At 40.3% G+C, this 12,299-nt stretch overlaps 1 protein-coding gene across 5 annotated transcripts in view; it reads right to left on the bottom strand.

Annotated features, from left to right (window-relative positions):
* The window catches only part of LOC132819436 (echinoderm microtubule-associated protein-like 6), a 512,298-nt gene that overhangs the window by 229,580 nt on the left and 270,419 nt on the right, over window positions 1–12,299 (bottom strand). For all 5 annotated transcript variants that reach the window (XM_060830942.1, XM_060830941.1, XM_060830940.1 and 2 more), the window contains exon 22: window positions 398–550. In XM_060830942.1, coding sequence (XP_060686925.1) covers window positions 398–550 — 153 coding nt within the window. The remainder of the gene's footprint in view (window positions 1–397; window positions 551–12,299) is intronic.

Here is a 12,299-nt window from a genome sequence, read left to right as displayed (position 1 = left end):
TGCTACACTGAGTAAACTTAAGGGGAGTTAGATTTTTATCTAATAAGGGGTTGAGGTTATGGAGAGCAGGTAGGAGTAGAGTTGAGATTGAGATGAGATCAGGCATGGCAGTACCAAATAGCTGATCAGGCTCAAGGGACAGAATTGTCTACTCTGGTCTTACGTTTTACCCATTCACCTTCCCAACACCACAAAACTAAAACATGTGGGGCACTCTCTCCTGTGTTGGGTTTACAGAACTGGGAATTTTTCTGACTCTCTGTTCCCAAGCCAAGTGTGAAAAGGCAGATCAGTTTTTATCAATTCCATGTAAATGCAGCAGGGATTATTATTTCCAAACTTAACAGATACAACTGGATTTTAAAAAAAAGCAAAAGCTGATTTACTTCTGCTTTACCTGGTGAAAATTTTATATCGGATATATTTTCCTTCCTGTGGTGAAAAGACACTATATCTTCCAGGGTATCCGCATTGACTACATGAAAACTCCCATCATTTAAACCAACGGCTAAGACTTTTCCATCTGGTGAGAAATCACAACATCTGCCACCTAGAAGAAATAAGAACAGACACAATTGAATATTTTCACACCAACAAATAAAATAAAAACATTTATTTTGGAGCTGTTTTTGTTTATTTCCATTTTGTTACACAAAATAATATTATCCTTTCACATCGAGAGATTGGTTTAATAAGTGATCTTACTGATTCTGTGCTGCCTCCTTACACTACTTGTTCAATCTTGTCCCACCTTATCACCATAATGAAAGTACAGTGTAACAATTGTAATGAGGTCAGCCAGGTGGACCTCACAGAATATGAAGTCTCTGACTGGGGCTGTTAATCAGGTCCAATTTGGCAACCCTAACTGACATATATAAACATGTGTGTCAGAGGTTCAAGCTGAGAGCTGGCTCTGAGGAAGCTGGATCAGTGTCAAGGACTTTCCACATGTCAATAAAGGAAGATTTGGTGATGGGACACTGACTTCTGTGGAGTTATTTCAGTGACAAATGAAAAAAGCACACTCCTAAAGAAATCTGCTCACAACAGTCATCTTTGAGTTGGGTTAAGTATTTCTGGCATCATGCTGTTAATTGGGAAGTTTGACTCGTTTGATCCTGCTGTCAAAGACTGGGCCTAGCATGTGGAAAGAAATCATTATGTTTTCTGGGCAAATGATATTGGGCAGATGAAAAGCAATTCTCCTGATAGCTTGTGGACCTGCAGCTTTTTCATTTATTAGGAGCCTGACCTTCCCTGAGGCATCAGATACCGAAACTTTGCAAGAGTTGATGGACTTAGTTAAGGAATATTACAATGCCAAGTTTCCTTTAATTCAAGATTATATTGGTTTTAGTCATAATTTGAGAACCATGGGGATTGATCAGTTGGAGATTTTTGACGAGGTCTAGATGACTGGCAGAGGCATATGAATTTGGTTTAACCTTTAGTGAGATGCTGAGAGACTGTTTGGTGTTTGGGATTAATGATATAAATATACAAAGGCATTTACTAGCTGAAGCACAACTGGACTTCAAACAGGTATTACAACTGTCTTTTTCATTGGAGAATGCGGCAAGTGGACCATATGAGTTGCAGGAGGTGGAAGTGATCACCCTCACTGAGCTTGGGGACACTACTTGAGTGAAGATTGCACAGCCTCACTCAGGACATATCCACAACAAAAAAAAGCCAAGCCTCAGCCAAATGGTTACAATTTTAAGGGGGCGGTAGACCATTGTAGTTGCTGCTGTTATATGGACTTAAGGCAGCAAAAGAGTTCCACTACACTTAAATTGAGTAGGAAAATTGGGTGCAGAACTGGCTCTAAGGTAGAAGACAGAGGGGCGGATGGTGGTTGAGGGTTGCTTTTCAGACTGGAGGCCTGTGAACAATGGTGTGCCATAAGGATGGGTGCTACGTCCACTGCTTTTCATCACTAATATAAATGATTTGGATGTCAACATAGGAGGTACGTTTCGTAAGTTTACAGATGACACCAAAATAGGAGGTATAGTGGACAGCAAGGAAAGCTACCTCAGAGTACAATGGGATCTTAATCAGATGGCCAGTAGGCCAAAGGAAGGGCAGATTGAGTTTTGTTTAGATAAATATGAGGAGCTGCGTTTTGTAAAGGCAAATCAAAGTAGGACTTATACACTTAATGGTAAGGTCCTGGTGAATGATGCTGAACCAAGAGATCTTGGAGTGCAGGTTCATACCTCCTTGAAAGTGAAGTCGCAGATAGATAGGATAGTGAAAAAGGCGTTTGGTATGCTTTTCTTTATTGGTCAGAGCACTGAGTATAGGAGTTGAGAGGTCATATTGCGGCTGTACAGGATGTTGGTTCAGCCACTTTTGGAATATTGCGTGCAATTCTGGTCTCCTTCCTATCAGAAGGATGTTGTGAAACTTTAACGGGTTCAGAAAACATTTACATGGATGTTACCAGGTTTGGAGGATTTGATCTCCATGGGGAGGCTGAATAGGCTGGGGCTATTATCCCTGGGAGTGTCGGAAGCTGAGGGGTGACCTTACAGAGGTTTATAAAATCATGAGGGGCATGGATAGGGTAAGTAGACAAGGTCTTTTTCCTGGGGTGGTGGGGGAGTCCAAAACTAGAGGGCATAGGTTTAAGCTGAGAGAGGAAAGATTTAAAAGTAACCTAAGGAGCAACATTTTCACGCAGAGGGTGATGCATGTATGGAAGGAACTGCCAGAGGAAGTGATGGAGGCTGATACAATTAAAACAGTGAAAAGGCATCTGGATGGGTATATGAATACGAAGTGTTAGGAGGGATATGGGGCAAATGCTGTCAAATGGGACATTTATTTAGGATAGGTTGACATAGACTGGTTGGATCGAAGGATCTGTTTCTGTGGTGTACATCTCTATGACCCTATAACTGATGGGCTTGTGTCCAAGAGAATGCATACCCTGGAAAGTCCACCTACATCTGGTTGGAATAGTTTAATTGCTTAGCAACATCCAAACCAGATAAAATAAATAAATGACTGCTGAAATGGTCACCCAGTTCCAATGGAGGTCGATATCAGTGTGGCTGTTTCAGTGTTTGCAGAACCAGTTTTACCAAAGTTTCCTCTGGACTCCAACTCTTAAGGTTATGTAAGACTTTGGCTACCTTGAGAACCTATACCGGAGAAACTTTACAGACTAAGGGTACAATTTCTGTTCCAGTCTGTCATGAGAAGCAGCTGGTTCAGTTACCACTGATTGTCATAAAAGGCTTGGGACCTAGATTGACGGGTTGAGAAAGATTATATCCAAAGCCTCGCATAGAGGATTTATATGCAAAACTAGCAGGAGAACTGTCCATCACATGAACCATACTTGCAAATACAGTTAGATGAGTGTATAACAATTAATACCTGATGAAGGGCTTTTGCCCGAAACATCAATTTTCCTGCTCCTCAGATGGTGCCTGACCTGCTGTGCTTTTGCAGCACCACACTCTCGACTCCAATCTCTAGCATTTGCAGTCCTCACTTTTGCCTACAATTAATACCCACAAGAGTTTGCACCAATATACAAGACTGCCATTTGGGGTATCGTCAGCCTGTGCAACTTTTCAGCAGACAATGGAGAATATTGTAAGAAGTCACTATTTAACTAGATGACGTGTTAATAGCAAAGAAGACCAATAAGGAGCTCTAAAGAGAATTTGAATATAGTCCTTAGATGTTTCATCTGGGCAGATGTATGCCTTTGAAGGGAAAAATGTATTTTGCAGGCACCTCAAGTGATCTCCTTGCGCTGCAAAGTTGACAAGATCAGTTTACATCTGTTGGAAGATAAAGTGAGGACAATCAAAGATGTCCCAGCTTCCAAGTCTGTATCAGACCTTAGGTCTTTTCTTGGGCTGGTGAATTTGATTAGATTTCCTACAGTATGGAAACAGGCCCTTTGGCCCAACAAGTCCACATCGACCCTCCGAACAGTAGCCCACCCAGGCCCATTCCCCATTTAACCTTGACTAATGCACCTGACACTATGGCCAATTCACCTGACCTGCACATAGAGTCATAGAGATGTACAGCATGGAAACAGACCCTTCAGTCCAACCTGTCCACGCCGACCAGATATCTCAACCCAATCTAGTTCTACCTGCCAGCACCCGGCCCATATCCCTCCAAACCCTTCCTATTCATATACCCATCCAAATGCCTCTTAAATGTTGCAATTGTACCAGCCTCCACTACATCCTCTGGTAGCTCATTCCATATACGTACCACCCTCTGCGTGAAAACATTGCCCCTTAGGTCTCTTTTATATCTTTCCCCTCTCACCCTAAACCTATGCCCTCTAGTTCTGGACGCCCCGATCCCAGGGAAAAGATTTTGTCTATTTATCCTATCCATGTCTCTCATAATTTTGCAAACTTCTATAAGGTCACCCCTCAGTCTCCGATGCTCCAGGGAAAACAGCCCCAGCCTGTTCAACCTCTCCCTATAGCTCAGATCCTCCAACCCTGGTAACATCCTTGTAAATCTTTTCTGAACCCTTTCAAGTTTCACAACATCTTTCCGATAGGAAGGAGACCAGAATTGCACGCAATATTCCAAAAGTGGCCTAATCAATGTCCTGTACAGCCGCAACATGCGGAGCACCCAGAGGAAACCCACGCAAACACAGGGAGAATGTGCAAACTCCACACAGACAGTCTCGCGAGGCAGGAATCGAACCCAGGTGCTTGGCACTGTGAGGCAGCAATGCTAACCACTGAGCCACTGTGCCAAAACGTTCATACATAACGTGACCTCCACCCTGGCACTTTTGCATCAACTCCTGAAGAAAGGGTCATCGTTGGAAATGGTGTGCAGCCAAGCCATAGCCTTCAGGAAATTGAAGAAACAGCTTTCATCCTTTAAAGTATTGGCACACTATGGTTTCAAGTGAAATTTGGTATTGACATGCAATCCCTTCCTGTATGCCATCAAAGTTTTATGAGCTCATGGGTGGCACAATGGAGAGGAATGTCCAAAAGCATATGCACTCAGGACTTTGGCAATTTGCCTAGATAGAGAAGGAAAGCTTGGAGTCATATTTGGAGTCAGGAAATTACACCAATACCTTTGTGGGTGTAAATTTAGAATAACAGATCTCAAAGCTGAAAATGTATTGCTGGAAAAGCGCAGCAGGTCAGGCAGCATCCAAGGAGCAGGAGAATCGACGTTTTGGGTATGAGCCCTTCTTCAGGAATTTCCTGAAGAAGGGCTCAAGCCCAAAACGTTGATTCACCTGCTCCTTGGATGCTGCCTGACCTGCTGTGCTTTTCCAGCAACACATTTTCAGCTCTGATCTCCAGCATCTGCAGTCTTCACTTTCTCCTAACAGATCTCAAACGCTAGTTCTATTTAAACAGGACAAGGCAGTGCCACCCACAGTTTCAAGCCAAATTCAGCAGTGGGTCTCTAATACTAAGTTCAAATAATTACAAGTTGGAACATGGTCCAGGAGGCCAAGTATCAAATGCAAATGCACTGAGCCACATCCTGCAGACAGATACACCACCAGTGGTACAGCCACTGGAACCATCTGTAATGGTTTTAAATTTTCTGGACACACTTGCAGTCACAGCTCAAAATATATCAGGCTTTGGACGCAGAAAGATCTGGTCATGGCAAAACTGAAATGGCTGGTGGTCATGAGGGAAAACAAAGAAATGAAACCTTTCTGGATCTGAGAGCTGGGTCTGTGGAAGTTGGATCAGTATCAAGGGCTTTCCATATGTAAATAATGGGTGACTTAGTGATGATTTACAGGTGTCCCTGTGGAGTTATTTTATTCAGATTATTTTCATGTACACCTAAAGAACAAGAGGGTAAGAGATAAGTGTTTTAAAGAGCAAATTTAATACAACAGGAAGCCTATCTTTATAGAATTACAAAGTGTTTTATAGGAAAAGTGGTCAGAGTTAGGGTTTCGGGCTCATTATAGCATCTATTAAGAAACTGATAGATTTACAATAGTAAGATTAATATTTTAGAAGCCTAAGATTAAGTTATTTGGACAAATGTATGGACTGTAGAAGAGGAGGCACATCTATGAAGAGAGCTAAGGCCTGATCTGCCCATAATTATGATAAATGGCCTTTAATTCAGATAAGCACAATGTAATGCATTTAGGCAAGTTCAAACAAGTGTTAAACAGCACATGGCATGAAAATAAAACTGAAGAAAAAAAAACAGCTTGGTTTTATTGCTACAATTCTCTAAAGTTGATGATCAGACCAAAAAAAGGTGTTTATTTATATAGCACTTTTTGTGGCCACTAAAACTCTTGTAGTACATAACAGCAAATGAATTACTTTTTGAAATATAGTCACTGTTGTAATGTCAGAAACCTGGCAACTTATATGCACACAGGAAACTCGGGTGCTCACAAACAGCATTGTTATTGTGACCAGATAGTCTGATGTCTTTTAAAAGGTAGAGTTAATACTAAGTAATAAAGATATAGAGTTGAATTTAATCAGCTCTCTGGAATCAGAGTGGAAGGTAGGAAACCTTTTAAAATGTGGTAGGAGGTGTCAGTGGGTGAAATGGGCAGCTTCCTGTGACAATGAGATATTTTCAATGGTGGTAATCAATTAATTATCCATTAATGGCCACTTCCTGTCCTTGTCAGGTTTTATTAGCATTGGGAAGGGTACATAGTGCTTGGAATATCATTAGGAAAACTGCAATAGCCTCTCAATGGATTCCAATGGTGCAAGAGCCTTCCCTTACAAAGATAATCCCTGCATCTCTGACACTGCCCAATGGAAGGCTCATCCCTCTAAGCACCAGAGTCTAGCTACCTGAATCTGTTACAACACAAAACAATTATTCAGCCCTCAGGTAATGTCAACATGAAGATGTTTTCTTCTCCTTGTACAGTCTGCACTGAGTTTCTTTACCAATGGTTCTGCTGAACCTGCCACACTGCCAGCCCTCTGATCGAACTTGCAGTTCTCAGAAGTGGGTTGCCTTGTTCAAGCACACAGTCATACTGCCCACATCCACTAAATTGGTTTCTACCAATGATATTCTCACAAGGTCTATCAACCATTAGTGCAGGCTTGGCACTTGCATTTAGTCCACTTGGAGTGATAAACTGTGGCTTGACAAATTTCCATCCATAGCCAACATGGCCTCCTTGATTATTTCTGATCAACTGAAGAGTCTAAACTGTATTTTTTCTTTACCTAACTGGACTTGGGGATCTTCTGAATTTTTCCCATTTCCAAGAGATTACAGGATTGATGGGGAAGGTGGATACATCAGTTGATGGGAAGAGAACTTAATCATAATGTTTTAGCTGTTGTCCTTCTTTTTCAGGTTTATTTTTCAAGCATATTGATTTAATATGTTTGGACATTCATAAAGAGATGAAAGGTTTTCTTCACTGAACCTACTTGCAGCAAATTACAGATAGCCCATCTAATTCTTCCATCTAGAAATAACCCACGAGTCTCCTAAATGTAGCACCTAGTTCTTCTTAATTTATTCCAGGCTTTCTACCCCTATTGCTCTAAATGATAACCTTACCCATACAATGATGAATATGTAGAATTCTCAGTATCATTCTAAAGTAACCTTTCAGTTGTTTGAACTTGTATCTCTTGTTCTGGACTTGTTACTTAGTTTAATTAGTATTTTGAATTCATTTTATCTATTCCATTTGCTATACTTCTAACTATCTCCTCGATGACTCCTTCCAAATTAAAATGCCCAAGTTTTTCCCATTTTTCCAGATAGCTCAGCCCTTCCAACACTAAAGACCAGATGCATGGCTCCTTTCTGCATAAGCTTCATCACTTGCATAGCTCCGTTCTGTCTTACTTATTGTTGATCACAGTTTAATCAGGACTGGCTTACATTCCATTGTTTTGATTGTCTGTTAACAATCTACTGCTCCTATTGATGTCTGTGATGTATTGGTTAGATATGGCTAATAGTAAGTTAAAAAAGATTCCACTTTGGACCGGTGATATTAGGTGGAATTGTACCAGGTCCTCAATAATATAGAATATGTTGAGAAGTCTGGGAGAATCATGTGAGATGGCCAGCAATATTAGGAGCAACAAGTAGCATTTTCCAGTTGAGTTCTAGACATTAAGATGAGATTCTAACTAATCAGTTACAAGAGACCTATTTACAAAAATTATTGCTAATCATCGCAGAAGGAACCACCGAATCTTGCCTTATTGATACGTAGGTAACTTTTATGCCACTAATGGATAGAAACTTGATGCTGAGGAGTCCAGACATAAAAGTCAATCTCCAAGTCAGCACTTTGTAATCCCGATCACCAATTGGACACTAGCACCAATGCCTCAGGGCACGCTCCATAGGCAGCAGTTGAGTGCACACCACATACAATAGAATATAGAACAAAATATCCTTTACTGACACATGTACTCAGGAGAACAGTGAAAAGGTTTTTTTATAATAGCTGCCTTTAATGGCACCATCTTAGGTGCAAGTAGCTGGGTAGAAATCTTGGATACAAAAGAGGATTAAAAGGAAAAGTAGTAGCATTACTTAGTGTTTAAAAACTAAGTTAGAAATAAGATAGTTATAACAGAGCTAAAAGATTTACATCACAGTCCAGTAAAAAATTTCAGATAGCAGGAGATCAGCACATGATCTTACTGCTGGCAGCAGGCACAAATCCAACAACTATCCTGCTCTGCTCCAGCCTCCAATCCGCTCCTCACCAGCACTCAGCTGCAGCAAGGTAAGTTGTGCTGTACCAGGACTCGCTTCTCTTGTGCTGCACCAGGACTCTGGTTTCCCCGCGTGCCACTGCGGTACATTCATGAGCATCCAATGTGTGCCAATCTCTCTGCATCATCATGTAATATCTTCAATCCACTTAAGTATGCTTCACTGTAATGCTGCACTTTGGAGCGCAATGACACCTCTCCTTGAAATGCTACTGCAAGGACACTTTTCACACAGGCATAAATAAACACTTAGGTGCGAAATAAATACTTAGCATGTGTCTTTACTTTGGAGGCAAATACTGTCCAGTGGAGGAAACCAATCACTAGGAGGGTCTAAAATTGGCCAGGGGTGGTATTGGATAAGCTGTCAGTACTTAAAGTTGATGAGGCATATTGCAGGAAGGGAGTGTGGAAATTGCAAAGGGACAGGCAATAATCTTTCATTCTCCCCTAGGATTAAGGGTGATGCAGAAGGACTGAAGAACTGCAAACATTATGCTTCTGTTCAAATTACAGAGATTTCCTGGTGGGAAACATCTGGAAACAATTCTATGGGATAAAATTAATAGTCGTATTGAAAAATGTGAGTTATTTCAGATGTCAGGACAGATTTGTTAAAGCAAAACCTTGCCTAACTAATCTGCAGGAGTTTTTTTGAAGATGTAACAGCATAAGTTGATGAAGGCAAGGTTGCTGATGTGGTGTACATGGATTTCCAAATAACTTGCAATATAATGAGACACACCAGGCCTGCAAGGATATTACAGGTCATAAAAAAAAGGGACACTGGCAAAGTAGATATAAATTATCTGAGTGATAAGAAACAGAGAGTAATGGTAAATGTGTATTTTTTGTGTTGGAAGAATTTTTGTAGCAGAGTTCCCCAGGAGTTGGAATTGGGACCCTTACTTTTACTGATAATATATACATTATCTAAATTGTGTCGATGCTATGGCTTTTGACCTGGATTTATTTATGAAGAGAGGTTTTAAGGCAGAGGTATCAAGCAGTCTACCAGAACCACTAAGTCAACAGTTTGTGAGGTCATGGGATTTTTCTTTTAAAAGTTGGAACAATAGAAGCAGCCTGAAGGAGTGTGGGCACACTCCCACAGAACCATGCTCTTTAGTTTAGCTATCAGCAGTTGACTATCAGAATTGTCTTTTGATGTTCTTTCCTCCTGCATTGGAGAACTACATGTGAGACAAGCTGTTTTTTTTAAATTTGCCTTTTGCCAAAAGGGTGTGTTTATGGAATTTTGCAATATTGAACAGTTAGTTTGTCACAGTCACTGTATCTATTGTTTTGTTAAGTTTTCAAATAGAATTAGGTTATTCAAATTCCTTCTTTCTTTTGCTGTATTTTAAAGAAAATGGATGAATAAACTGTGTTTTGCTTTAAATCCAGTAGTTTAATCAACTGATTTGCATCTGGAATGCAATACCTTATATCCACCTTTAAATCCAGAAAAGGCAGAGTCTAGACCATCTTCTGAATAGTTTGAGTGAATTTAGTCTGGTCCATTACAATATCTTGATGTATGATGGACAATTTCATGCTGTGGACAACACAAAACCTAAAAGAATTGCAAAGTGTGTGGAGGATAATATAGAACTTCAAAAGGACAATGAAAGTGGAGTGAGCAGATGGGTTGCAGATAAAGTTCAATGCAGAATAATGTGTGGGATACATTTTGGTACAAAGAAAATAAAGAGACAGTATAAAATAAAACTTACTATTCTAAAGGGTGTCAGGAGTGAAGTGATTTGGGTGATGTAAAGATCATGTCATTTTATTTTTATGTACTTTTGATTGTGGACTGAAATGGAAAAATGACTATTTTATTGCAAAGGACAGCAGAAGGAATTGCTGAACTTTTAGAAAGCAACTTACAGAGACTCATTGTAAGTGGTGCTTGCTTTGTTGTTTTGTTCAAGGAGTAGTGGAGGTGTTTGCAGATGTACTGGCACCAGAGAATATGTACAAAGTAATATTTGTCTGGCAACAGGTTGCTGATTGAATTGTGGAATTGTGACTAAGGCCTTCAGCCTGACAACAACTGACTCCTATGCAGCTGAACAGTTTGTCGGAGTACATGATACTTGCAGCAGCCTTTGGCCTGTTGCAAAGGCAGATGGTGTGTTTTCTTCTGCAATAGAATATCCAAAGCCTGAAGAAAGCTGGTTTATTTTCTCTACCAATTCATGTACGCCCTAGTCTTTAATCAGTAACTAAGAGACTTTGCAGTTAATGTACACTGCCACATGTGAAGAAGTAATAAGAATCTGGTTAAAAGAGAATGAAAAATAGAAAATTCTGACAAGCAAAACAATCACTTCAGTTGGACTAGCGACACTGAATTCCTTCCCCAATTTTTTTCCCTCCATCTGTAAGTGCCTGCATACATGGTTGGAAGGGGATTAGAGATTTAGCTAATGGAATTATATGCCAACAATTCATAATTGTTTGCCTGTGGTTAGAATCTACTTACTTATAATAACTAGTCGTCCTTGTTAATCTGTTTTCTGTTCGCCTGGGTCCATCTGACAGGTAAATTGCATACTTTGAGAAACTTTTAAACTTTTATGATAACTTCAGGGGTAATGGAGTTTGAGTTCAAACACACTACCCCAGTGAGGCATGACAAGTCATGAAAGGTGGCAGAATGTGTGGAGAGAACTATTAAACAAAATTGTTTTCCAGACTTCACTAACAGAGGACAAGAGCAAGGAAATTACGCTAAACCTATGTAGGACACTGGTGTGACATCAGCTGGAGTACTGTGTACAGTTCCTTTGTAAGGAATTGAACACACTGAACTTAGGTATTCAACGATGAGAAACTTCAGTTATGAAAATACATTGGAGAACCTGGGGTAGCTTTCCCTGGACTGGAGAAGCTGAGGGGAGGTATGCTGGAAGTTTTCCAGATCATAAGGAGTCTGGACAGAATGGATAGGGAGAAACTGTTCTGACTTGTAATAGGATCAGAAACCAGAGGTTTTGAAATGTTTTACAAAAGAAGTACGTGGAAAGTGAAAAAAAATTATCACAGTGAACTGTTCAAGTTTGGAATGCACTGCCTGGAAGTATGGGGAAAGCAGGTTCAACTGAGGCATTGAAAAGGGCATTGGATGATTATTTAAAAAGTAACAATGTGTGCAAGGTTGTGAGGAAAATGTTGGCACTAAGACAAGATGTTTGGAGAGCTGGTGCAGACACAATGGGCCAAATGACCTCTTCTGTACTATAACAATTCCATGATTCTGTGATTCTGGTGATTGAGTCAAAACATTTATACTAGTATAAAGCTCTCGAGAGAAGCCTGATTTCTCTTGATTATTCCTCCCATTACAGATATAACAAAGAATTTTTTAAAAATACCCTCACACAGAGCTGATGCTTTCAGAAATGAATCACTTATCTAATTTACCTCTGCACTTAATGATATCCTTTAGCCCTTTCTTCCATTTCAGACGCAAAACATCCACATAGACCTCAGGTGGGAGTGGAGGAGGGGGAAGCCAGCATGAAAATTAGGAGGCACTGTAGAATAGGAAGTGTC

The sequence above is a fragment of the Hemiscyllium ocellatum genome, chromosome 10 (genome assembly GCF_020745735.1).
Source record: "Hemiscyllium ocellatum isolate sHemOce1 chromosome 10, sHemOce1.pat.X.cur, whole genome shotgun sequence".
In the NCBI taxonomy this organism is placed as follows: Eukaryota; Metazoa; Chordata; class Chondrichthyes; order Orectolobiformes; family Hemiscylliidae; genus Hemiscyllium; species Hemiscyllium ocellatum.
Note: the sequence above shows the minus strand (reverse complement) of the source record. Positions and strands in the feature narration are given on the sequence as shown.